The following is a 25,676-nucleotide window of genomic DNA, read 5'->3' as shown; positions in this document are numbered from 1 at the left end:
GATGTCACCACAATCCAGTAGAAAATGTTGGGAAGTGCAGTCCCAGTCTCCACAAGGGTTTCACTCTTTACTCCTGCTGCTGCAATCGCCAACAAGAACCTCCCTGCCACAGAGGTGAAGAAAATACAAGTTCTGAGCCTGCTTTGCTTCACGCCTTTTCTTCATTTGCCAATAATACGGGCTGCCATTAGATTTCTCATTTATTTCAACACTCAAGGCTTCGGGCCATTGGTCTCCATCTACCAACTCAGACCATCCTAGATGCTCATAAACTTTCAGTGCTGTTTAGTTGATGGGTCTTTAGCTAATCGTCCACCTCCCTTAGGTTTAAGGTCAGAGAGTTTGCCTAGTACGGTTGTTTTGGGAGTTCTTTTAGCTGCTGCTCCCCCTGCTACTGCCTCGCTTTCCATGAAGACTCATGTAAGGGTAGTGAGGTGTGCTCTCCCTACCTTAGGCTTTGCACATATGCAGGCTTCAGGATACAAATCTCACTTTAAAGTGTACACATTTCTCAAATAGCTTGTAACCAAGATTTTGGTATATCTAATGAAGGTACCACTACACATCAAGTAAAAAAAAACACTTGAGGCTGCGGATGTGATCAGGGACAGCCCAGCCCTTTGTCGGGTCCGAAGCAGAATTTGATTTAGGGGCCCCCATTGCCTTGGGACCTGACAATATTATTGACATTTTACACCTGGTGCTGATAATATAAATTTGCCATCCTGTTGGCATAATACTGTATTTTTGCATGATGCTTAATTTAACATAATTTACTTGAATATAATATGAAAGAACACATGTCAAACATGCTTTGGGGCCCTGTAGTGGACACAAGGGCCCCTTAGTTATGTTCACTCATGCCCAAGGCCAGCTCTGGATTTGGTCCACATGCTGTCCAAGAATCTCTGAAGGTTTTAACTGAAAATGATCTTAATAACATTTTAAAAGAGTTGTGAGGGACAGCGGCAAAACTGAGCTGAACTATACTAAGCTGAACTGAACTGAGCTGAACTGAACTGAACTGAACTGAACTGAACTGAACTGGTCTGCACGCCTCATCCACTAGGTCATGGAAAATTGTTGCTAGGGGTCAAATAGAAAAAAAATGGAATTAAATGTAATCAGATATCAATATAAAGGCTGATTTTACCTCCAGATTCCCTCATATACAACCTCTACATCCTTGGTAGTTACATCAGCAGAGGTGGTCCTGGCAGTGGTAGTGGGATATGATGGTTATGACCTGTCGTGTTTAGCTGAGGGTTCATTAATACAGTTGCTAACCTCTCTAAATGACCCTGTTACTCCTCTAATGAGCAGCCATGATTCATCGACAGACACTCCAGTCCTCCTTCTCCTCCTCCTTTTCCTCTCCACATCTCCTCCTCCTCCCCCACCGCTCTCCACTGTTGTCAAGGCAACAAACCTTTAAACTGGAGCTGTTAGTCATCAATCTATGCAGCACCCCCCCGAAACTCTACCTATTGTGATGTTAGTGTGACGTTTGCCCACATCACGACTCCATTTCAGTTCAAATAATATTATAACATTATACTGTTTTGGTTTGGGGAAATATTTTATATAAGATATAGGATGTATTTGTTTCATATGATATAATATAATATAACAACACAACAATTATGATGGTGGTGGTAGAGGTGGTGGTCATTGTTGATTTTGTTTTTTTCCCTGCCGGCACATGGGTTGGGCTTGTTCAGAAGGGCATTAAAAAAACACACACACGCACACAACACACACACACCCACACCCAGTCAGAGGGAGGAGGCGGATCAAGACTCCAGGACTTCCTCAGTGGAACGTAGCACTCAGCGCAGTGAGTATTTAACACCATCCGCTCTTTGTTATTCCTGCGGATTTGTCCACATGCACATTGTGTTTTTAATGTTAATTTCCCTGTCGTCTGAGCCCTTTTGAAGTGCGCTCGTTAGAGTGAGAGTATAATAGCACAGGGTCATGTCGGGTCCTTACAGCGTGAGTTAACAGGTGTGGGCGCTGAGACAACATCACACTAACCGGTCATTTCAACGTCAGTGGAAAACCCTGTAGTTATGGCGGTGTGTCACTGACGTGTGTTGGGCTGATTATTCTCTTCAGTGCGGTTATGATAGTGGCTCTTCTGCGATAATGTGGCCGCACTTCCTGCCATGTCTTCGTATGTTTATACTGTTCATACTCCTCGAGACAAGAAATGTAATGATAAAGTAAAGTCGAAAATACGCTTTATATGTTGAAATATATGGTCTGTGATTCATTAAACATCCTTAAACTGTCAACAGTATGTAAATAAGTCAAAATTAGCTCCACCTTATCCAACAACATCACAATGCGAAAAATGTGAATGCATTTATATTATGATCTATAGTCTATAAACATGATTAACACATTAAAATAGATGCATACGAATACAAAGAGGTGAAAAGTGCAAGGTTAAAGAAGTGCATGGATTATTACTGTCCATGCATGTGTGCAGTAATCTGGTTTAAAAAGCATTCATGTAATTACAGCTGAGTTTGACTGGGTTATTTTTCATTGGTTTGGATATGAAACCTCCAAATCCAGATGTTCTGTCATGCCATAGGGTCACTTGCTGACAAACCGAAGAAGCTAAGATCCCCTTACTGTGCTCCAATAGAAGTATCATCACCTCCGTTAGCTTTTCTCTGTTGATAGGAAATGTTGTGGCTTTAGATTTGAGCTGTGGATCCTCTTCAGCATGGTACGTTACAGGGGCAAATTCTCTTTCTTAATTCAGTAAATTTCATGGAGTAAAATAAATTTAAATATGCTTTTTGCCCACTCAAAGACTCAAATGAATCAAACTCTGCTGCAACAGTTTAGAAGAGAAAATACACCCATTCACCATATCTAGATTTCTCTACCTCAGCTCTCTAATTGAATAAATTTAGATTCATTTCAGCAAATGATACAGCCCAAGCCATAAACTGCACTACTCTTTCTGTTTCTCTCCCTCAGATCATGGATGATTCTGCTCCATGTCCTGGTCGCTCTATGTTTGGGTGGTTGGTGGGAGCATCACAGGTTCTGGGTCTGGCATCTGTGGTGCTGACCGGTGTGTGGATGGGTCATTACCATGGGGGCTTCGCTTGGGATGGCTCAGCGCAGGAGTTCAACCTGCACCCTCTTTGCATGGTGCTGGGGATGGTCTTCCTGCAAGGCGACGGTGAGTCCACATGCGTCACTCATCAGATTGAGATTTCCACCCTGGAGGTGCGGATGTGATTTATTGACAAAAAAGTTTCAGTAAGTTGTTGGTTGCTTTTTTTTATAAAATGTCTTTTCAATTAGCCAGCTACTTGCATGCTTACGTGATATGTCTGTAATGACAAGCAAGTGGTTGAGGCGGCGGTGCAGAAATTGTTAGCTTTGAGTGGATTTTCATCATTCTGGACAAGTTGAACTCTCGACTTGTTTATGGCACTGCTTGTAAAGTCAGGGAATAACCAATGTTTTTATGATCCATATGATCAGTAGCTGATGGCTTATGACAGCTGAGCACATGACTCCGTGTCCTGCATGAACTAACGCGATGCTTCATCTGTTTAATACTTCAATGTTGTTGAAACGGGAGCTTTACTGATATCTCAAAATTTGTCATAAAGACCCGGGTGTTGGTCTTTAAGATGCTTTACAAAGTTTGTTGTTGTGCCACCACTTTGTCGCATTGTTTGCTTATCAACATCCTTAGCCTTTTACTGGTCGTATATATCCCAGACACGAACATTTGTAGCATTTGGAGCCAGAATCTGCACAGTAGGAATTGGGAGATTGGGCCACAGTAGCAAGGTCCTTGACCAATTACAAGTCATTCTCAGCTGTCAATCATGATGTTTCACCCAGTTTTTACAGCATCAAATTGAAACCAAACTTAACGTAAAAAAAAAAGACCTTGAATATACATCATTGTGATCAGAACTACCTTAAATGACAGAAACCATCTTTGAGAAAAATGTATTTGGCGTGTACTTTTACTTTTTATTCTGGTCCATGTCCCATCCATTAATATGGAGGAGACCTGATATATGAACTATATAGCAGCTAGCCACCAGGTTGTGATCAAGACGTGTTTGCATCACATTTGGAGGTCTGGTCATCCATCTTTATATAGTCTATGGACCAAACTAAGAATTCAAATTACACATTAAATACAAAATTCTGAAATATGTTTTCTCCCATTTTAGGTAGTTCTTATCACATTGATCTCCAAATGCTATTTCCTCTGATAAGTCTGGTTTGAATGATTTTTTTTGACTCTATAAAAGAGGGGTGAATCCAAATAGGCTCATTTATTTTGCTTGGTTGTGACGTTTAACCTGTAATGATTACTAAAGTCATTAGAAATAGTCCTCTACAGACTTTGAATATCAGTAGCATATCTCATGGTAATCCATCCATGTTAAGATTATTAAAATGTTTAATTCTGGACCAATGCTGAACTATACTTTCATTCCCAGAGATATACCACTGGCATAAAGCTAAATACATTAAAATAAATCCTTGCAGGTGGGGAGCCTTTCCATCTACCTTGCACAAGGCTGACAACACTAATATCTTCAGAAAAACCCACATGTTTTTGACAAGTCATTTTTAGATAATATCCTGGGTGAAACAGGAAGTATGCCAGCAAAATGTGGACGCTATTTTAGTCAGCCTGAAAGTGTGTGTGTTTGTGTTCTGTGTGCGCCTCAGGCATTGTGTTACTGACCTGATGTATTAGGCTAACACTGCCCAGACAGCCATCAACCCCACCCAGATAAAGTCTGATTTACACAGAAAGAAGAATGGTTGTGATCACGAAACGTGCCAGTTCTTTGTTTGGTGACATTTCCAGTCAAGCTTTGACAGCAAGACCCTGTTCAGGGAATTGATTCACAAGCACAGAAAACTACAGTCAGCAAACTGAGCAGCATTTAACAAGGGTTCACTCAGGCAATTCTCGAAGTTATACGCTCTGGAGGGTGGAAATCCAATCTCAATGAGCATAACGAAAAAATACCAGGTGTAAATGCATTTACATTTCAGTATTTCAACAGCAACAAAAAAATCCAGATGGTAAATTTGTTCGGTTTGGGGCAATAAGCTGCTGTCCAAATCGTTGATAAGATAAGATCATCCTTTATTCGTCCTACTACAGGGACATTTGCAATGTTACAGCAGCAAGAGGGCAGGCAAAAATATGTCAATAAGTAATTGTAAATAAACATGCAATACTTATAGGGACATTGAAAAAAAAAAAGTAAAGACTAATAAACAGTGTAAAAACATGTTTTATATACAGTGAGAATGTTTAGTTGAATGGATTGCAGAAACAGAAACCAAACCCTGATGATGTCGTAAGTCTCTGAAATACAGACAGAGTGAGATAACAGTTTCCCCCCCCCCCTCTTTGGTTTTGTGCCTGCAGCCTGGGTACTTTTGCTAATGAGAGTAACCACATTAGTTCAACTGGTTCAATGGAGCAGCTGTCTGTTACAGCACGAGATTACATTAGAGCAATAAAAGCAAAGGTCAGCTGGACATTAGAAGGAGAGTGGGGAGAACGGTAAATAAGAGAGGGAAACACCCCGGGGACAGAGTCTTCACTCAGCGACACATCCCTCACTGTTAATTCACTGTGATATCTTCTTTTGTTGTCTCAGGTCATGTGCACAGAAATTGTTGACACATTCACCAGTGTGTCCGGTTTGTCTTTGCTCAACCTTCACACTTTAGAACGGAACTTTTAAAGGCTCAAATATGAGTCATGCTTCTACCCACTGTGTAAACAGCAAATGGTAACTGTGCAAAGCAGCTTAGGGATAATGTTACAAAGTCATTTGCTCTGGTAGCCAAAATAAAATGCTTAAACAGGCACAATTAGCAATTATGTAGAGTTCAATGTTTTGATCCAGTATAAGAAAAATACATTGGGAGACTTTTGGTAAATTATGCATGTGCAGATGCTCACAGTAAAGCAGTATTGGCATTACAACCCCTGTGCAGTAATCATCAAAAATGTTTGTCTTACACATTTTGATGTGTCTCACACTTTAACTAACAAGTTCATAGACATTCTTTTTTTTAAATTTTAACAATTTAAAATAAGAACTGAATTATGTGTGTTGCTAAAATGTTTCAAGGGATTTCAAATTTTTGTCCTCATACACTCATATTTTATATTAGAGTAAACCGTATATAGTCATACTGGCTTCATCATATTTCTTTAAACAACTGCTTACTGTTGATGAATTTGGACCATCCTTACACATTACTGTATATGCCACTATATATATTATGAATATAATGTATATTACACTATATCTGTAAAGGAGAATAGTGCCTGTCTAAATTCCACAGATACTCCCTTCTCTTTTTAAGCAGTACCCAAGGTCAGGTTATAGATAAAGGACCAACCAACAGTACATTTTAGCGTCTACGCCAAGGGGCAACATCCCGGGCTGAGCGATGAGGCCAATACGGAAGTGCAAAAAGCTGCAGTTCACTGGGTGGCCACTTGAGGCTGGCTCCAAGAAGGAGTCAATTCCCATTGACTCCCATGTTAAAAAGCCCGACTTTAGAGCAGAATTAAACCTGTTTACAGCATGGTTCAAAAAACGGTTTTAGTCTCAATCACTTAGTTCTTCCTTCATGACAACTCTGAGGGGGGTGGATTTTTTTCTAACTCACTCGTTTAAATTATATAGAGGTTTGATATTATGAATAATTATCACTTGATGGACAGGTGACGTCACCGTTAGCTCGCGACTCCAGCTCCTAGCCTGTTGCCTGCTCGGCTTCACCTGAGCTAACAGGCTAACAGGCTAACCCCCGTCACCGAACAGGACCTGAGTCTGTGGAGAGGTTTCACTCACATATCGGATGAATAATACGGTTTGATGTTCGGCTTGTTCTCCTGACGGAGAAGTTAAAGACGTCTGCGCTCCCGTTTCTGTGGTAAGTAAAGTATAGTATGTTATTTATGTGTTAGTAGTGATGAGCAGGTATCGGTGTCTCTGTACCTGGCTTGTTAGTTTAGCTCCGCTAGCCTGCAGGCAAGATAAGCAGTAATGGCGATGCTAACGGGACCGTCCGGGAGTTATTGAACCGACATGAACCGAGACAGGAGACTGTGTGTTTGGAGAATAAGCTCCACCACGTAAGATATCTAATGTTATGTAAAGTTGTTTCACTCGCAAACCCATTTGACTTGACTACGTTACAGATTATTATTAGGCAGACTGTACTGAATTATTGTGTTAAATAAGTGGACATGCAGAATAATGTATTATTTTGTTTTTGTCACATAAATCAATTATAGGAAGTGTAACTTTACTAGAATAGACATTCACATAGAGAACCTGAGGCTGATGTCCACCACCTATTTCATAAGCTGAAATGATTATGATCTGATGAACTTTGAAGTAATAAACTTTTATTTTTACCATGTCAAAGTCTGTTAAGGAGTTAACCTGGCACATGTATGACTTTACATATCTGTGTATTTGTGTTGAATGTTCCTCTAGGTGACTCAGACAGCCTGCACCTGTGGATGTCCAACATGAGACACAACTGGAATCCAACCAGACTGAACACTGAGGGTCATCACGTCAACACTGACTCCAGGTACAGACCTGTTTTCATAACTTACAAACAATCAAAGCAAAGTATTGCACATAATGCATTAAATTATAAATGCAATACTATTAATGTGGAAGAACTCCATACTGTACATTCATTGTCTTGGTAGTGCACTGTTTAATCCAAAACCATATTCAAATACATAGTTGAATATCCACAGAAAATAAGGATACAAACTTTGTTCATAAGTAACACTTCCTCTACAATAATGCCATACTTTTATGTTTCCTGTCATTTTATTAGGGGCGACGAGCCTGAAGGACACAGCTGTGCTGACCGTGTTCTGTCTCTTATGGCAAAGAAGAAAAATAAAACACTGGGTTTTTATCTAAAGTGTATCAAATCAAAGTAAAAGACAAACATTGTTCTGATAAGTGTTCATTTTTTTAACCAACCATAATGAATATAGAAATTAACTCTATTATCCATGACACTTAGCAATGACTGCCAACTCTAAACAGTTGCAGGCCATCTTTAGTTAAGGGAGGAAAACATGAAGTGTTGTGCAGATGAAGCTGGTGCAGGTCGTCCTCATGTTGAACCAGCCTGAAGCTGCCGATCTCCACCATGTTGCTGCTGCCACAGTGGATGCTGAGGACATCAGGTGCTGCAGTGCTTCATCTAATGAAAAGAAGAAACTCACTATAAAAGGATGTTTTATGTTGTGTATGTTCCAGCAAAGACTGGTTCTTACAGTTTATTCTGTGTTCAGCAGGTGGAAGCACCACAGATTTCAGACAGAACCGATGTACTGGGCTCTGGGTTTGTACCCTCATGGTTAAATGCACATATTGTAAGTCGCTTTGGATAAAAGCGTCAGCTAAATGAAATGTAATGTACTGAAAGAAATAAAACATTGTACAAATAGATCAAATGTCTTTCTACCTCATCTGTAATATTCAAGGTGATAATCTCCCACAGAGCTGTTGATAACAGTCCACATCAAGTCTCTCCACTTCTCTCAGTGTGAAAACATAATTATATAATAAATATGAGAACCAACAGTGGTGTGTGGAGATTATAATCATATCTAAACTGTCTAATTCACTGTAAATTCCATAACAGGCTAAATAAACAAGGTGGCAATAGTAATGGTGGTTATACCAGCATGTATCACAACATTTGTGAAACATATAGTTACTATCACATGCAACTTACACATGTAGCGTATTCATATTAACTTATTAACTTATTAAAATCAAGTCACAACCAAACACGACTGTAGTAGTGTAGTTAATTTGCTTCAATCTGTTCATTACACGTGTTAAATAAACGGTACCTTTTATAACAATTACATATTAAAAACCACTTGAGGCATGTAAGCAAATGATTATGATAATAGATAAAGCAATAGGTTTTGTTGTTGTGTAGTTTCAAGGTTACTTACCTCTAGTGAGTTCGTTGTAAACATCGCGACCATCCTGAAGCAACAACACCGCAGCGCTAGCCGGTTAGCAGCCGCGGATAGCATGTAGCCTAGCTCCTTAGCCTGAGCTAACCAGGTAACGTTGAGCTCTGCGGGCGTGGCTCAGCTGTCAGTCTTCACTCGCGCTCCTCCTCTTTGCCCATTTATTGGTTAGCCAGGAACTAGGAGGAGTCAGCACCGGCAAGATGGCGCCGGGTGAACGCCTACTACTAGCCTAATTTTCACTCTTCAGAAACCAACGGGTGACGTCACGGACCCTACGTCCATTATATATACAGTCTATGGTGTGTACACACACACCAAAGAGAACTAAGCAGCTAGTCTGACATCATAGCACCAGGCTTTAGCACCAAGTTCTCTTTGGTGTGTGTGTTTCCTTTGTGTGTGCTATAATCTCATCTCTGATATCTCCTTTGTCCTAGTTGATCAGTGTATGGTAGGGGTAGTACACGGAGAACAGAGAGAGCACTTCCGACAGGAATAGTACGATTTTTAAAAACTAAGCCAATAAGAGAAGTATTGAAAAACAATATCAGAAACATGAAGATGGACATCGACAGCATTCTGCCCATTGTGACGTCCTTTTTCCAAGGCATGACATCAGAACAATGGAATCTTTCGAAAAAAGGCAAACCTGATGTGGCCACAATGACCATACTCGGAGAGAAACTGCTGGAAATTGTCATTTTGATGACACAATCCATCCTAAAGGATCTTGAGAGCACAGCTGTGCCTGTGTCACAGAAGAGTGTGATTTGCTCTTTGGGCAACACACTTCCTCAGGTTTTTGCTCAGGCTCTTGACGTTCCAGATGAAATCAATCTTGTAAGTTCAGAGAATTTGACCCAGTTGACTGCTAAAGAGATTGCAGAGTGTGTCAACTCTGTCCTTTCCATGGGCGTGGACAGTGTGAAGGCAACTACTCCTCGTGTCACACCTCCAAAAAGACTACAAGGTATGATTCAACAGGCCGGCAAAATGATCAAGGGACTCATGAGGAATCTGAAACGTATGTGTGCACCTTCTAAGAGCAAAAAGAAGGTCTACCAACTGGTCAATGAAGATGACAGTCAGTCATCATCCTCATCCCAGAAGACAATCTCAGAAGACAGGAAAGTCTTCTGTCTGCAACATCCACAACTGTCCAGGAGATCATTAAGGAGGAGGTCTCTCAATACACAGAATCTACTAACGATGAAATATCCGACTATGATTATGATCAGTTGGAATCTGGCTCCACCCTGAGATTAAGAATGTTGCAGATGACGTTGCTGAGGTGATTGTGGATGAAATCATGTCGCAAAACAAAGATGATCCAGAAACAGCCCAGAGCACACCCTCTCTGAAGAAAGTGTCTGAAAGGATTAGGACAATCGCTGCAAAGCAGTTTGCCCAAGCGTCCATTTGTCGTATTGTGGGCAGACTGAATAACAAGTACTTTGACAGCCTTTACAACCCGGCCTTTGACAAGGTTTTGGGTAGGCAGTCAATGCAATCTGTTACGAGTGATATTGACGCTCTGCTTCCAACAGCAGTTGGTGAGATACAGCAGGGCAGAATGGGTCTCAATGGATGGATGATATTTTCAGTGGTGAAACCTCGAGTTAACCAACGAGCTGAATAATATCCTCAGCAATCACATAGATAGGATGAGATTTAAGATGACCTCACGACCAAAAGCCTCACAACCACGGTGCACAAGCATAACGGTTTGTCCGCCACGTGCTATAATATCAGCTGACATCCTTGCCATTGTGTGGTGTTTCCTTGGAGTAATGAGGTGGTGGCTTCACACACAGTCAGAAACTCTCACTTCCACGGTGATAACACATAGTTTAGAAAAGCTGTGTCAGAGGGCCCGATCGGTGGGGCCAGTCTGCCTTCGGCACCTGGTAAAGGGTCTGGCTCAGAAAGCAAGGTGACCACTCCTGAATTCAGTGAAGAATACAGAGAAGAGCAAGAACCAACAGTGGAAGGAAGGAAATTACCCATCAGGATAATTGTTCTGAAGCTGGTTTCGAGGATCTTTGCTAAAGCAAAGTTGTCGAACACTCTCAGATCACCAAACACCATCATCAAGCGTCCCTCGAAAACATATGGGTCGAAATCAAGGATGAAGATTTTGAGATCACCCCAAAAATGATGAAACAACTTGACAAAGCCGTTTTCAAAAAATCAGCAAAAAGTGGCACGGGTTGTAAGTGTGCTGTTAGAATTGGAAATGGAAGACCCAACACTGGACAAATATATTGTCTCTGTCGTCAAAGATCTGCTTGTGACACCACCATCAAGATCCAGCGCCATCAGCAGGTTCTTCTCCAGACTGTGCAACGCCTTCTCCAAACCTTTTTAATCAAGAATCTTGTTACCAGATTACCAGAATGAAAATGTGTAACTTGGATAAGTTTTAGTCTTTAGTCCCCCACAGATTCCCATTTCCATTTTAATTGTCGTTGCCTGCATTTTTGAAGGCTTTTGAACAAAGATTTTCAGCAAAGTGACTCTTTCTCCACAGCAGATGTTAAAAATGAATGTGTGTTTTTGATTGCCCAAAGGCAGCTCCTTGCTGAGTCCTTGCAGAGTGATCACAGTACAGTTCCTCCGGCTGCAGCAATAAAATCTGTACCCTAATGACAAATTATGAGAGGACTTTTAAAGGGTGAAGAAGAAATGTAAAGTAAAACCCTCCAGCTTGTCTTACTGTGAACATGCGTGGTTTTGACAGATGTTATAATGATGATGCAGTTTGCACATGTTCTGGTGTTTACTACGGCCGTTGAATGTTGAATAAAGTTTAACAACGATATTTCCGTCATTTTTGTACTTTTTATGCACCCAGGTGCTGCAGCTGAAGGAGAACAACTGCACGGTCTGATTGCAGCTGACTCGCTCCACAATATTTTAAGGTCATGTGACATGGTGATGTTTTGCAGTGCTGGTAAAAGTCAGACAAAATTTCTAACCAGCATGCATCACGTTAAATCAGTGCGGTGCAGAGTCACATGAAGTCAAAAGAACCCATGGCTTCCCAAGGTAGCTACCGCTGCTATAGCAACAGTCAATATTTGGGGGCGTGGCTTGTTGGAAAGCCTGGTGCTATGATGTCAGACTAGCTGCTTAGTTATCTTGGATGTGTGTGTTCTCTTTGACGCAACAGTGTTCTCTTTGGTGTGTACACACACATCAAAGAGAACTAAGCAGCTAGTCTGACATCATAGCACCAGGCTTTTGCACCGTGTTCCCTTTGGTGTGTGCTATAATCTCATTTCTGATATCTCCTTTGTCCTAGTTGATCAGTGTATGGTAGGGGTAGTACACGGAGAACAGAGAGAGCACTTCCGACAGGAATAGTACGATTTTTAAAAACTAAGCCAATAAGAGAAGTATTGAAAAACAATATCAGAAACATGAAGATGGACATCGACAGCATTCTGCCCATTGTGACGTCCTTTTTCCAAGGCATGACATCAGAACAATGGAATCTTTCGAAAAAAGGCAAACCTGATGTGGCCACAATGACCATACTCGGAGAGAAACTGCTGGAAATTGTCATTTTGATGACACAATCCATCCTAAAGGATCTTGAGAGCACAGCTGTGCCTGTGTCACAGAAGAGTGTGATTTGCTCTTTGGGCAACACACTTCCTCAAGTTTTTGCTCAGGCTCTTGACGTTCCAGATGAAATCAATCTTGTAAGTTCAGAGAATTTGACCCAGTTGACTGCTAAAGAGATTGCAGAGTGTGTCAACTCTGTCCTTTCCATGGGCGTGGACAGTGTGAAGGCAACTACTCCTCGTGTCACACCTCCAAAAAGACTACAAGGTATGATTCAACAGGCCGGCAAAATGATCAAGGGACTCATGAGGAATCTGAAACGTATGTGTGCACCTTCTAAGAGCAAAAAGAAGGTCTACCAACTGGTCAATGAAGATGACAGTCAGTCATCATCCTCATCCCAGAAGACAATCTCAGAAGACAGGGAAAGTCTTCTGTCTGCAACATCCACAACTGTCCAGGAGATCATTAAGGAGGAGGTCTCTCAATACACAGAATCTACTAACGATGAAATATCCGACTATGATTATGATCAGTTGGAATCTGGCTCCACTCTGGAGATTAAGAATGTTGCAGATGACGTTGCTGAGGTGATTGTGGATGAAATCATGTCGCAAAACAAAGATGATCCAGAAACAGCCCAGAGCACACCCTCTCTGAAGAAAGTGTCTGAAAGGATTAGGACAATCGCTGCAAAGCAGTTTGCCCAAGCGTCCATTTGTCGTATTGTGGGCAGACTGAATAACAAGTACTTTGACAGCCTTTACAACCCGGCCTTTGACAAGGTTTTGGGTAGGCAGTCAATGCAATCTGTTACGAGTGATATTGACGCTCTGCTTCCAACAGCAGTTGGTGAGATACAGCAGGGGCAGAATGGGTCTCAATGGATGGATGATATTTTCAGTGGTGAAACCCTCGAGTTAACCAACGAGCTGAATAATATCCTCAGCAATCACATAGATAGGATGAGATTTAAGATGACCTCACGACCAAAAGCCTCACAACCACGGTGCACAAGCATAACGGTTTGTCCGCCACGTGCTATAATATCAGCTGACATCCTTGCCATTGTGTGGTGTTTCCTTGGAGTAATGAGGTGGTGGCTTCACACACAGTCAGAAACTCTCACTTCCACGGTGATAACACATAGTTTAGAAAAAGCTGTGTCAGAGGGCCCGATCGGTGGGGCCAGTCTGCCTTCGGCACCTGGTAACGGGTCTGGCTCAGAAAGCAAGGTGACCACTCCTGAATTCAGTGAAGAATACAGAGAAGAGCAAGAACCAACAGTGGAAGGAAGGAAATTACCCATCAGGATAATTGTTCTGAAGCTGGTTTCGAGGATCTTTGCTAAAGCAAAGTTGTCGAACACTCTCAGATCACCAAACACCATCATCGAGCGTCTACTCGAAAACATATGGGTCGAAATCAAGGATGAAGATTTTGAGATCACCCCAAAAATGATGAAACAACTTGACAAAGCCGTTTTCAAAAAAATCAGCAAAAAGTGGCACGGGGTTGTAAGTGTGCTGTTAGAATTGGAAATGGAAGACCCAACACTGGACAAATATATTGTCTCTGTCGTCAAAGATCTGCTTGTGACACCACCATCAAGATCCAGCGCCATCAGCAGGTTCTTCTCCAGACTGTGCAACGCCTTCTCCAAACCTTTTTAATCAAGAATCTTGTTACCAGATTACCAGAATGAAAGTGTGTAACTTGGATAAGTTTTAGTCTTTAGTCCCCCACAGATTCCCATTTCCATTTTAATTGTCGTTGCCTGCGACATTTGAAGGCTTTTGAACAAAGATTTTCAGCAAAGTGACTCTTTCTCCACAGCAGATGTTAAAAAATGAATGTGTGTTTTTGATTGCCCAAAGGCAGCTCCTTGCCGAGTCCTTGCAGAGTGATCACAGTACAGTTCCTCCGGCTGCAGCAATAAAATCTGTACCCTAATGACAAATTATGAGAGGACTTTTAAAGGGGTGAAGAAGAAATGTAAAGTAAAACCCTCCAGCTTGTCTTACTGTGAACATGCGTGGTTTTGACAGATGTTATAATGATGATGCAGTTTGCACATGTTCTGGTGTTTACTGCGGCCGTTGAATGTTGAATAAAGTTTAACAACGATAGTTTCCGTCATTTTATGTACTTTTTTATGCACCCAGGTGCTGCAGCTGAAGGAGAACAACTGCACGGTCTGATTGCAGCTGACTCGCTCCCACAATATTTTAAGGTCATGTGACATGGTGATGTTTTGCAGCGCTGGTAAAAGTCAGACAAAATTTCTAACCAGCATGCATCACGTTAAATCAGTGCGGTGCAGAGTCACATGAAGTCAAAAGAACCCATGGCTTCCCAAGGTAGCTACCGCTGCTATAGCAACAGTCAATATTTGGGGGCGTGGCTTGTTGGAAAGCCTGGTGCTATGATGTCAGACTAGTTGCTTAGTTATCTTGGATGTGTGTGTTCTCTTTGACGCAACAGTGGTCTACGCTTACGGACTTTCAAATCTAATTCAGATGTCCCAGACCGAGAGGCACCAACCTTAACCCTCACCGACTTTAACTCTTTTGCGTATTTCACCAGTAGCAAGACATAACGACACAATGTGATTTAGGAATGCATATTTAGACTTAACCATCCAATAGGATGCGAACACCTACATGTAACATAGAGAGTGACAGCAATTGTAACCATTCATGGATGTGATGTTAGAATGGGTGACACAAGTAGAGGAAGATATAGGGGGATGCTGTGGGAGACATCTTCAGACTTGGGGGTGACAATTGCTCATGTTACTCTGTTATTCAGACTAATAGCATAATGTTTCTGAACATAACATTATTTAATCTTAACTTTAAGTATTGACTTTCTGACGTGATATTTTGTCTATATTCAGTAGTATATAATAAATTTTGTAATTTTCATAAATTAGTATATTTATTGTATGTGGTAAAGATGTTCTCTCTATCTCTCTCTCTAGCCATTCTGGTCTACAGAGTATTTCGCAATGAGGCGAAGAGAAATGTAAAGATTCTTCATGGCATCATTCACCTGCTTGCTCTTATCATCAGCATCATAGGTGAGATATATAACCAAATTATAAGCCTTTTTCTAACACCAGAAAATAATTCCTTATGCCATTGTGTAACTTCTTGTGTATTTGTGTGTGTGTAGGTTTTGTAGCTGTGTTTGATTTCCACAGAGCAGCAAAGATTCCAGACATGTACTCTCTTCACAGCTGGTGTGGCATGGCCACCTTAGTCCTGTTCTGCTTGCAGGTATACACACATACACACACAGATGAACTGAATTCTTAGCCTTACCCTAAGCATCATAACTGAATGTCTAACTCTAACCCTACGAAGACTTGACCCTCAAACAGCCATTTACTTACCATAGCCTTTGTGTCTGCTCCAATCCGTCTGGATCCATTGGCAGAACTAACGCTCATCGGATGGTTTTTAATTTAGGCAACATTCTAAATAAATAAGATCTGAATAAGTTCAGCATTTCCAGAAACATGACAACAATCATGCCACAATCAAAGTCACTGAGATCACAGTTGTTCCCCTTTCTAATGTTTGATGTGAAAATTAAAGCTGCTGACCTGCTGGATTTTCTACATTGTACTGCTGCTGTATGATTGGCTGAACATAATGAATAAGCAGGCGAACAGATGTTCCTATAAAGTTCTCTCTGAATTTGTAATGAGGATTATAACTTTAAAACTCACGTTTTTTCCTAGTGGGTGATGGGTTTGCTGTTCTTCCTGTTTCCGGTTGCGTCGTTATGGTTACGTGCCGCGTACCTCCCCATCCACATGTTCTGTGGTCTGGTTCTGGTAGTTATGGCCATAGGGAGCAGTCTGCTTGGCATCACAGAGAAACTCCTCTTCAGCATCATGTATGTGTGTTTTTGACTGTACTACTGTATTTTACATTAAACTAATTTATCTATGTTTATATTTTGTATCTATGTTGTACATCTGTCTCTGACTCTATCTTCTGAATCCCCTTTCTCTCTCTCTCTGCCCAGGCCAACGTACCCTCTGTTTGCCCCAGAGGGGATGCTGGCCAACAGTTTGGGGATCCTGCTGGTGGGTTTTGGGGTGCTGCTCTGCTACCTGGTCTCCAAGGAAGAGTTCAGACGTCCACCTAACCCAGAGGAAGAGTCCCTATCTGTGCACTTCAAGACTCTGACAGAGGGGGGGTCACCCACCACGCCCTGATCTCTGGGTCTGACATCTGACGCCTACAACGTATAGTTTATGTGAAGTCAATAAAAATATGGACAGGAAGCCTTAATAATGGTCTCTCCTGATCTTGCGTATTACTTAACGAATCCATCAACTTTCATCCAAAAAGTATTTGTTTCTTTTATTAGGATTAGTATAGTAAAAACCTATAGTACATGTAGCAGGCAGACTAATCACGGTTCCTGTTGTCTTCACTTGGCATCTCCATAGCTGCTGTCGTCTCAACATGTGGACGCAAGGGGCAATGTCACTTTGTACCTGCAGCGGTTAACTGCCTAAGGCAAAAGTAATCGAACTCCTACAATACCAATGGCTTCCCACACAGTTCTGCGCTGTTGTTAAGCTGAGGCCCAAACCCAGCCCACACTAATTTCTTTAACAATTGTCTTGACTGAGTGCGCCTGGTAATGCCAAATGACTGTTTGCCAGGTGAAAGCAAGCAGTGGCTACACTCTGTCTATTTCTCTCCCCCTACTGGCACTAAGAGAGAACATTTCTCAGTAAATTACGCTTGAAAACATTGTCACTCTAACCTGAATAGAGACCAAAGAAAGGGTTAAAACCTAAACCGAAGCTGATACACTGTCTGGAGCTATCAGAACTCTCTGCTACCTGAGTCTACCACTACTCTAATAGTCCTGCATCCTGACCAGAGTTTGGCACAAGAGATTCCTGATCCTTAGTTTACTGAACTCTGCTTTGGTTTGTCCACTTCAGTTTAGTGTGTAACAGTGACAAATAATTTGGATGCAACAGTATGAATTCTTGACAATTCCTGGTCCACTATGTCCTGCTAGCAACAAATCTGTTGCTTTGATGTGTTTGGCTGCTTGTTAAAGATATAAAATTCATTCCCCTCAATGTGTTGATGCAAATTCTAAAAAGTGTAGCTGTTTATGGCTTTTTGACTTGACTTCAGGAATCAGCCCTTGTGCCTAGAGCAAAGCTTTTATAGAGCGTTGGCCAGTCTCCAATAGTGGATGTTGTCTTTATGTAAGGTCTTGATACATAATGTCTTGATATTGTCATTTTTTAATAGGAAATTACATTAGGAATGTCTATTTATTTTACCTCAATATTGTATTACACAGTAAATTGAATATGTGCCTTCAGAAGTGTGCGATTGCTGAGAATCACTGTATTTGGCAGCAGCTGATAACACTACTCAAATACGACTAGAATCGGTTCTACACAACCTTAATTTTTACTTAATTGAACAGAAGTATTTCCATTTTTGCATTTCATTCTATACAGCTACATCACAATGGGAAACACTTTACTCTTACTTTATGTATCTGAAAGCTTTACTGGTGGCTTCACAGCATTTTTAGCATTTTCTGCCAGCCTCCTACAGTAAAATGTCCAGGGCAACTGACTCGGATATTTGCATTCTCAAATACAGCTCCTTGGAAAAATATCTGGCCTTCAGAGCATGTCTCCTGGGATATACTCTCATATACACTCAATGATAACCTGTAGACTTGTCATATTGTCATTGTAAAATCTCAAAATAAAGTGTGTGTGTGCGTGAAACAGTGTATAAATGAAGTCTAGTCTTGTTCCTAAACATTCTCTGACACTGTGTGTCTCTCCTGCTGGGTGACACCCACAGGCTTCTGCAGCAGAGCAGGGGAACATGGGTCATATGGTCATATTAGATGTGTAGCACCATCCAGTGGTCACTGCTTAGACTACCTACAGGGGATAATGGAAAGTCAAGAACAGCATCCTGACATTGTATCATGTGCCACATTTTTATGTGCAAACTTCTTTGTAATCTTCTAAAGAACCAGGAGTTACATTTTTTAATAGTGACAACACTGTACAGGAGATTCTGCACTGTATAAACCAAATATGAACTCTCCCCTATAGTAATAATAATATATATTTACAAAAAATAAAAACGACTCACAAAAACAAACAGAAGGCACCCTGCCCACCCAGTATAATAATAGATGCCTCTCCTGGCTGTTCTGGTGGTGTGGTCAGGTTTAGGTGGATATTGCACCGCTGGTTTGGAGAAAGGCTCCATTAATTCCTTTAAGTTCTTCCTCCAAAATACAAGGTTCTTTCCAGTGGGTCACATTAGAAGCAATGTTTTAATGTCCCTGGTGCACCACTACACCAACAGGTGTTACAGACAAACTATTTACAAAGTCAAACTAACCACTAAAAGGAAACTTACCCTGAAAGAACTTTACATCAAACAGAACTATTTACAAAGCCTTTTGAGGAACATAGAACAATTGGAACACAAGGTGAACTATTTACAAAACTCAACAATAAAGCACACTCCTGTTCCTGTCTGTTAACGTGGGGGTATTGAACAAATAACACTAAATTGGTCAGACAGACATGTCACTCATGCTGAATAGAAACTCTTCATTATTAATCAGTGTCCTCTTGTCTGGCCCTCATTCTAACTCTGTTCCATGTCATGACTGTGCTAGTGATGTGTTCAATTATAAAATAGTTACCTTAATGTTGCTTAATGGTTGACATTGAGAAATATATTCAGTTCAATTTCAAAACCTTAAAAGAAATCTACAAAATTAACCCAAGTTGAATTCAGTGGATTTCACTAAATATGGCACAAGGCAAAAAGAGCTACGTTAGCAAATGCAGATGTATGAGTGAATGTAATTAAACAAAAAAAAAAAATCGTAAAGACATATCATGACAAACTAGATACTAACCAGTGGGCCACTGCATGGTGGTGACAAAACCTACATATTTCATGAAAATGCATAAAACAGAGAAAGCATCAATGAGCAGGTTCAAGGGTTGACATTAACAAATGTGGTGTGCTTTTTAATATCCATATAAAAAATTCATTAATCTAATGTAGAGCATACATATAAAGACATATTTATATGCTGAGCATAGTGAAATGTGAATGTATCTGGGGTAACCACATGTAACATTCAAGTCAAGCTCAATTATTCCCCCTTTCATCCCCCAAGAGATACAATTACACATCTGCCTTTCATTCAGCATTATTCCTCTGTAATTCTAGGAGTCAATCTTTTCACATGAACCGATTAAAAACACATTTTAAATGCTTAATATTTATTTACATGGTGATGTAACAGTCCTGGGTTTAAAATATGACCTTACACACAGTGACAAAGCACACATGTAAACAGGGACCACTGACCCTGCTCTGTTCCAACATAGTGTTTGAAACTTGGGGCTTGAGACCCCTTAAGTTGGGGGTGAAATCCTACATATAAAGCACAACACACTGTTTTAATGACAGACTACACATCTGCCAAGTGGCTCGTCAAGGATTTCAAGCAACACTGATGATAGTCTTGGACTTCCAATCAACTTGCTAATAATCCTTCATTAATCTAACTGTCCAGAATTACAATTATACGTTGTCCAGCAGCCAGACTGTAAAAATGCCTTGTGAACCAGCACGATTAAGTATTAAAACATCTCATAGCTGGAGACTCCTGAGCAGAAAAAGAGAAAAGGGCAGTGGTCATAGAGACAGACAGAGAGGTTAGAGGTCATAGGTTACATCGGCACTAGCAACACTGACAGAGAATTGCTGATTCATTAGAAACGTAAAATTCAATTTACGAAAAAAACAGGCATTCGTGTGCAGAAAATACATAAAAACGTCAAAGTTTAGTCCCATTTTCTAAATATAATTTAGCGGTCATACCCTCTTGAAAACTAGCGCTGATTGACTGTTCACTTCTTCCTCTTGTTACTGTTTCTACACCTATAAAGCTTTCCATTCTCTCACAGCAGATAATCAATCAGTTGTCTTGAAATCATTTTTGAAACAATGGTTTCTTGATTTTAGACAAAGGTAACCTAATGCAGGCTTCCTAGTTTTTGTCATCAATTGTTAATTAAACGATGTGAAATGTGTAGCTGAAAATATGACAACATTGGCAGAAAATGCTGTATGTGTTGGATTTTTGGGAATTGTTTTGGAATTTGAATGATGTATATGGGACTTAAAATGCACCTGATGGCTACATACATGATAAAGTGACCTTTGACTTCTGACATCTAATTAGTTCATCTTTCAATCCATTCAAGAGGCCAAAAACATGTTTTTCGAGGCCACAGTGACCTTTGACCAAAATGTAATCAGTTTATCCATGAGTCCAAGTGAAATATTGTGCCAAATTTGAAGAAATGTTCTCAAGCTGATCTTCAGATATCCCATTTGAGAAATTCATAAACATGACCTGTGAACTTGACCATTGGAAACCAAAATCAAATCAGTAAATCTTTGAGTCCAAGTGAAGGTTTGCGCCAAATATGAAAGGATTCCCTCAAGGTGATCCAGAGATATAACAATACAAGCCTAAAAATGTGCTTTGTGAGGCCACCTTGACCTTTGACCACCGAAAGCTAATCAGCTCATCCTTGAGACAAAGTGAATGTTTGTATCAAATTTGAAGAAATTCCCTCAAGGCCACTGGTCACGGGCTGTCGCCGGCGTAGAGGCATTAAAATGCAATAGCATTGTTTTTGTATGGCAGTATAGAACTAGTTAATCTAAGTATGATGAGAATACAAAGTAAGATCAGTTATTTGATTCTAACATAACCCTGTTATGCTTAGATCTGCTGCTTAGTTCATAGCTTTTAATTGTTCCAAGCAATATGTTCACTTTTAGCTTTACTAGACTCTATGAGTCCTTGTATTACAGCTAACACTACAGCAGATAAATGCATTGCACATCAAGCCATTCCTTGCTTTTTTGCTCGTGTTTTTGTTTTTTAAAAGGCTAAAACAAAGAGACATCACAAGACTTTAAATGTAGAGGATTGATTTTACTACAGCTCCATTCGCACCTGTTTCAATGTGTGAAGAGAAATCCAGACATAGATAGGACATGTTTTGCCAAGTTAGATGAGCTATGACTGGACAATCACTGTTCAAGGAATTACTGAGAGTAGTAGGAGCCATTTGGCACCTCATGGGACTCGTAAGCACTGTTTCCATGGCAATGGGCATCAAGGCCCTGGTAAATCAGTTTGGGAATGATGTGACCACAGGATACAAAAAACCTTCATGATAAAAACAAAAATAAAAAAATCCTACATGAAGTATTAACATCCAAAATTCTTAAAGGCATTGTTTCAGGTTCGTCTTTGTAAATTAATGCCATCGTACTCAAGCAAGAAGAGTTCTTAACCCAGAACTGAACAAAACTGCACTTTAATGTTGTTATTGTTTTTTTTTGTCTCCTGGAAAACTTTTCTTTGTTCTGAGTGAAAATTACTCCAAAAGATAAAACAACAACTCCAAATTGAAACACTATTCATATAGGTTAACGCAGACATAACTTAAAACAGATAAATATCACTTACTTTTGTTTTATAAACAGTAAGTCAGTGCTCATACAATGACAGCATAATCTTAGTTTCTCAAACTATGGCTTAGGTCGGGGTCACTGACCAGCATCTGCCTGGCACAAGTTCTAGAGCATGGATGTGTCCAGGTTTCCAGTCATTGTGTCATTTAAGCGCTTCAAACTTGAAATGCAAATCTTCATTAATGGCGTCAATAGCAAAGTGGCGCTTTTGTGTCTCTCCTGTCTGACCGTAACCACCTGGGGTTTCATACATGAACTTGGCAGAGAAACTCCAGAGCAGTGTAATATGGACTTCCAGGGACATAAGTTAGCCAGAGATAACCAGGGAAAGAATGAGGAATTTTTTCAGTGTCTTTTTTGTGTTTACAATTTCCATAATCTTGCTTTTCCTCATTGTGCTTTGTTATGTCAGTTCAGAACAAAAGTAAATTTTCTTCGAACTTTGATGTTTTCCTCTCTCCCTTTGTACTTGGTCTTGTCTTTGACTGGTTAACAATGCGACAGATCAGGTTTGTATGTTAACCACCTGCCAATAAGCCGAACAGAAGAAGAAATGCTTGACATGTTGTACTTATATGTTTAACTTATTATGCTTCACATGAAGTGCTCATCTTTCTGAAACAATCTGACAAGTATACATACTTCTTGCAGCAGTGGACCTGGGTGTGTATAGCCCACAACTATTATTGTATTCCCTCTTAATTCAGTACCAACAACACATATGAAAAACACACCCAACTTCTTAATTAGTGTCAAGCATAGCCCAACCTTACATATTCCATATCTTCTGTGAATCTTGGAATGTTGGTTGACCCTCCTCCCTTGTGTCTGACATAACATTTAAACTTTTCTCTATACATTGGACTCAACAAAGGGTCTTTTTGGTTTGACAGGAGAGGTAGGTCCTGTCTTTCTCTCAGTTGGTCTGTCTGAGCAGCTATGAATCACTGGCAGTGTTCGGGCCAGCTTCACGTCCAGGTAAGAGGGATTGTGACTAGCAACCTGCATCGAGCCCTCACCCTGGGTACCACTACTTGGCAGCACCTCATAGTAGTCGAGGTGGTTGTGACCATTGTGGGCATTGTTGTTGCCACGGTTGTGGTAGGCAATGGAGGAGGGCTGTGGTTGACTGAAGCCTCCTTGGTTGGGCGGGGTTTTACCAGGTGGGGTAACCACTGTGTCCACTGAAGACACAGCCCAGGAGCGAGAGGGGCTGAGACAGGATGACGAATTAGAAGGAGCTTGTTGCTGATACTGCTGCTGCACCCTCACTGTCTTGTCAACAACGCCCATAAAAGGAGTGCTCCTTGATGACCGACCTCCCTCCCCAGGATAAGTCCCACCTCCTGTCATACATATTTCTGACTGGGGAGAGATCAGAAAGAGATCATCATGATAACCAGTAACCCCTCCAACAGAGGCAAGATCTGAAGGTAAATCCATGTGCTGTGTGGAGGCCGAGGTCCTGAAGCCTGATCCATGATTAGCTGGCTGCCCACCAGCGAAGCTGCTGCTGGTGGTGGGGAAACAGATACTGACACTCTGGTTGAGAGGCCTGGTGGAGGAGACAGTGGATGAGGTTGGATGGGTGCTAAGTGGACGTCGCAGGCCACCCTGATCATGGTACTGATAATCATGCAATGATGGAAGGCTTTCAGGCGGTCCCATTGTTGCCTCTGTAACTTCCATGGGGTAGGAAGCTGCTTTGGATTGGTTGCGGCTGAACTGACGGGCCTGGGCGAACCGGTTGTTCCCCACCATTTCCCCTCCTGCTCCTCTCCCAAAGCCAGATGCAGGTCTCAACTGGCAAGTCAAGCCAACATCTACATCATCAAGTGGATATGAAGCTACAGAATTCAGACCAGCCTGGACCTGCAGGCTAGGCCTGACATTTAGGAGACTGGAGCAAATTCCGTCTCCCAGTTCATCCAATTCTTGGGGCAGATAGGCAAACTGTGAGTAAGCTGAACTTCCCAAAACCATGCTGGAGTGGGATGAAGAACTAGGCTGACTGGTTCTAACAACCTGGGCTTTGGCTGGTTGAAGCCATTGGCTTTGTGCAGGGTTCTGCTTCTGAAGTGATCTCTGATCAGACAAAAAGTGGTATTGCTGCACTCCCTGTTTCTGGTCTGAGTGGTGGAGCGCTAAGTAGGACTGTGGATAGTGGTGCACACCAATCCCTGACAATGCAGTGATACTTTCTGACATTGGGCTGGCTTGATGCTGTATTGGGGAGGAAGGAGGACTGAAATTGTGAAAGGAGGATAAAGGAGGAGGAGGAGCAGAATGACAGGCTGAAGAGGAAGAAGGAGAGTGAATGGGACTTGGGAGGTGATGATACAGGTGAGTAGGGGAGAGGGAGCAGGGTGATGACATCGCAGGCCGGCAGTGAGTGTCAATACTTTGAACCACAGGTGTAGGGTGGAAGGAGGAGTGTGGAGGGGGATCTCCTTCCCTGTCACACCTCTCGTCTTCCTTCTCTTCTTCCTCCTCTTCCTCTGTAAGCCCCTCCTTGTCATGCACCTGCAGACAACCTGAATCTCTGCACCTGGCCTCGTTGATGGACACATTATGTTGATAAGCATGATGTGATGAAGGACGGGGAGACTCTTGTTGTTGAGAATCCTGCCGACACTCTTCCTTGACCCGGGACAGCAAACGCTGGATCTCCCGATTAGATGGACACAGATGGCTGGCCTCAATTAGGTCCTCCAGGGCTGCATGAAATTGTCTGAATGATGACAGAGAGCAAAAGCGGAGTCAGAAAAGTTGTTTAAGAAGATTAACAACAAGAGAGTGTGCTGTCATTATTAATGCAGAGAATTTTGGGAGCCCAAACTTGTTGTTGTAGTCATTTGGTAACAAAAGGTAATGAAGGAATTCATCATATTTCTGATCAAATATCTGATCCTGTTCCAACTCAATATTCAGTCCCACAGTCCTTCAACAAATGGTTCATTAAATTTGTGTTGAATCCAAAAGAGTAAGAAAACTAAATCCTTCTTGATCTGTTACCTTGTGCAGTATTCAAAGTGTACTAAAATGATTCATAACACTAGGGCCTGATCACAACAGACCACACCCACCTCTGATCATGGGTGTTCTCAGAAGTGCAACAGAGTTTCTAGTGTATGTTCTGGCCAGTAAGTAGTTTGTAGGTATAAGGCTTAGTACTAATTGAATTGCCTAAGCCTAACCAGCCACCTAGACTAAGTTTAAGTATTACAAAGAGGAAAGCTAAATATGTGAGCACATAGCCTCTCTGCAAATGTATCAGATCTATGTAGTGCCTTGCCATGGCAACACCTTGAAACTGGCTATGCTAAGCTACGTAAGTCGGGCTAACATACAGCAATTTAGAATTGGTTTGGTACTTGTATGTGAGATACTTGGTATTTGTGGCAAGTTAGGATGTAGAAACGTACTTGTGC

The 25,676-nt window shown here is 41.3% G+C and overlaps 2 protein-coding genes across 3 annotated transcripts in view; one reads left to right on the top strand and one right to left on the bottom strand.

Annotated features, from left to right (window-relative positions):
* Positions 1–1,458: 1,458 nt before the first annotated feature.
* On the top strand, positions 1,459–18,436 carry LOC118123696 (transmembrane ascorbate-dependent reductase CYB561). Its single transcript, XM_035181224.2, has 6 exons — positions 1,459–1,837; positions 2,998–3,205; positions 15,624–15,722; positions 15,818–15,921; positions 16,389–16,546; positions 16,679–18,436. The coding sequence occupies exons 2-6, from the start codon at positions 3,001–3,003 to the stop codon at positions 16,869–16,871; spliced, it is 759 nt and encodes a 252-aa protein (XP_035037115.1). The 5' UTR covers positions 1,459–1,837; positions 2,998–3,000; the 3' UTR covers positions 16,872–18,436.
* Positions 18,437–18,978: 542 nt separating this feature from the next.
* Positions 18,979–25,676, bottom strand: part of LOC118123686 (protein TANC2) — a 48,368-nt gene continuing 41,670 nt past the window's right edge. For both annotated transcript variants that reach the window (XM_035181208.2, XM_047343793.1), the window contains one exon: positions 18,979–24,976. In XM_035181208.2, coding sequence (XP_035037099.2) covers positions 23,098–24,976 — 1,879 coding nt within the window. In that variant the 3' untranslated portion in view covers positions 18,979–23,097. The remainder of the gene's footprint in view (positions 24,977–25,676) is intronic.

The sequence above is a fragment of the Hippoglossus stenolepis genome, chromosome 16, assembly GCF_022539355.2.
Source record: "Hippoglossus stenolepis isolate QCI-W04-F060 chromosome 16, HSTE1.2, whole genome shotgun sequence".
Classification (NCBI taxonomy): Eukaryota; Metazoa; Chordata; class Actinopteri; order Pleuronectiformes; family Pleuronectidae; genus Hippoglossus; species Hippoglossus stenolepis.
Note: the sequence above shows the minus strand (reverse complement) of the source record. Positions and strands in the feature narration are given on the sequence as shown.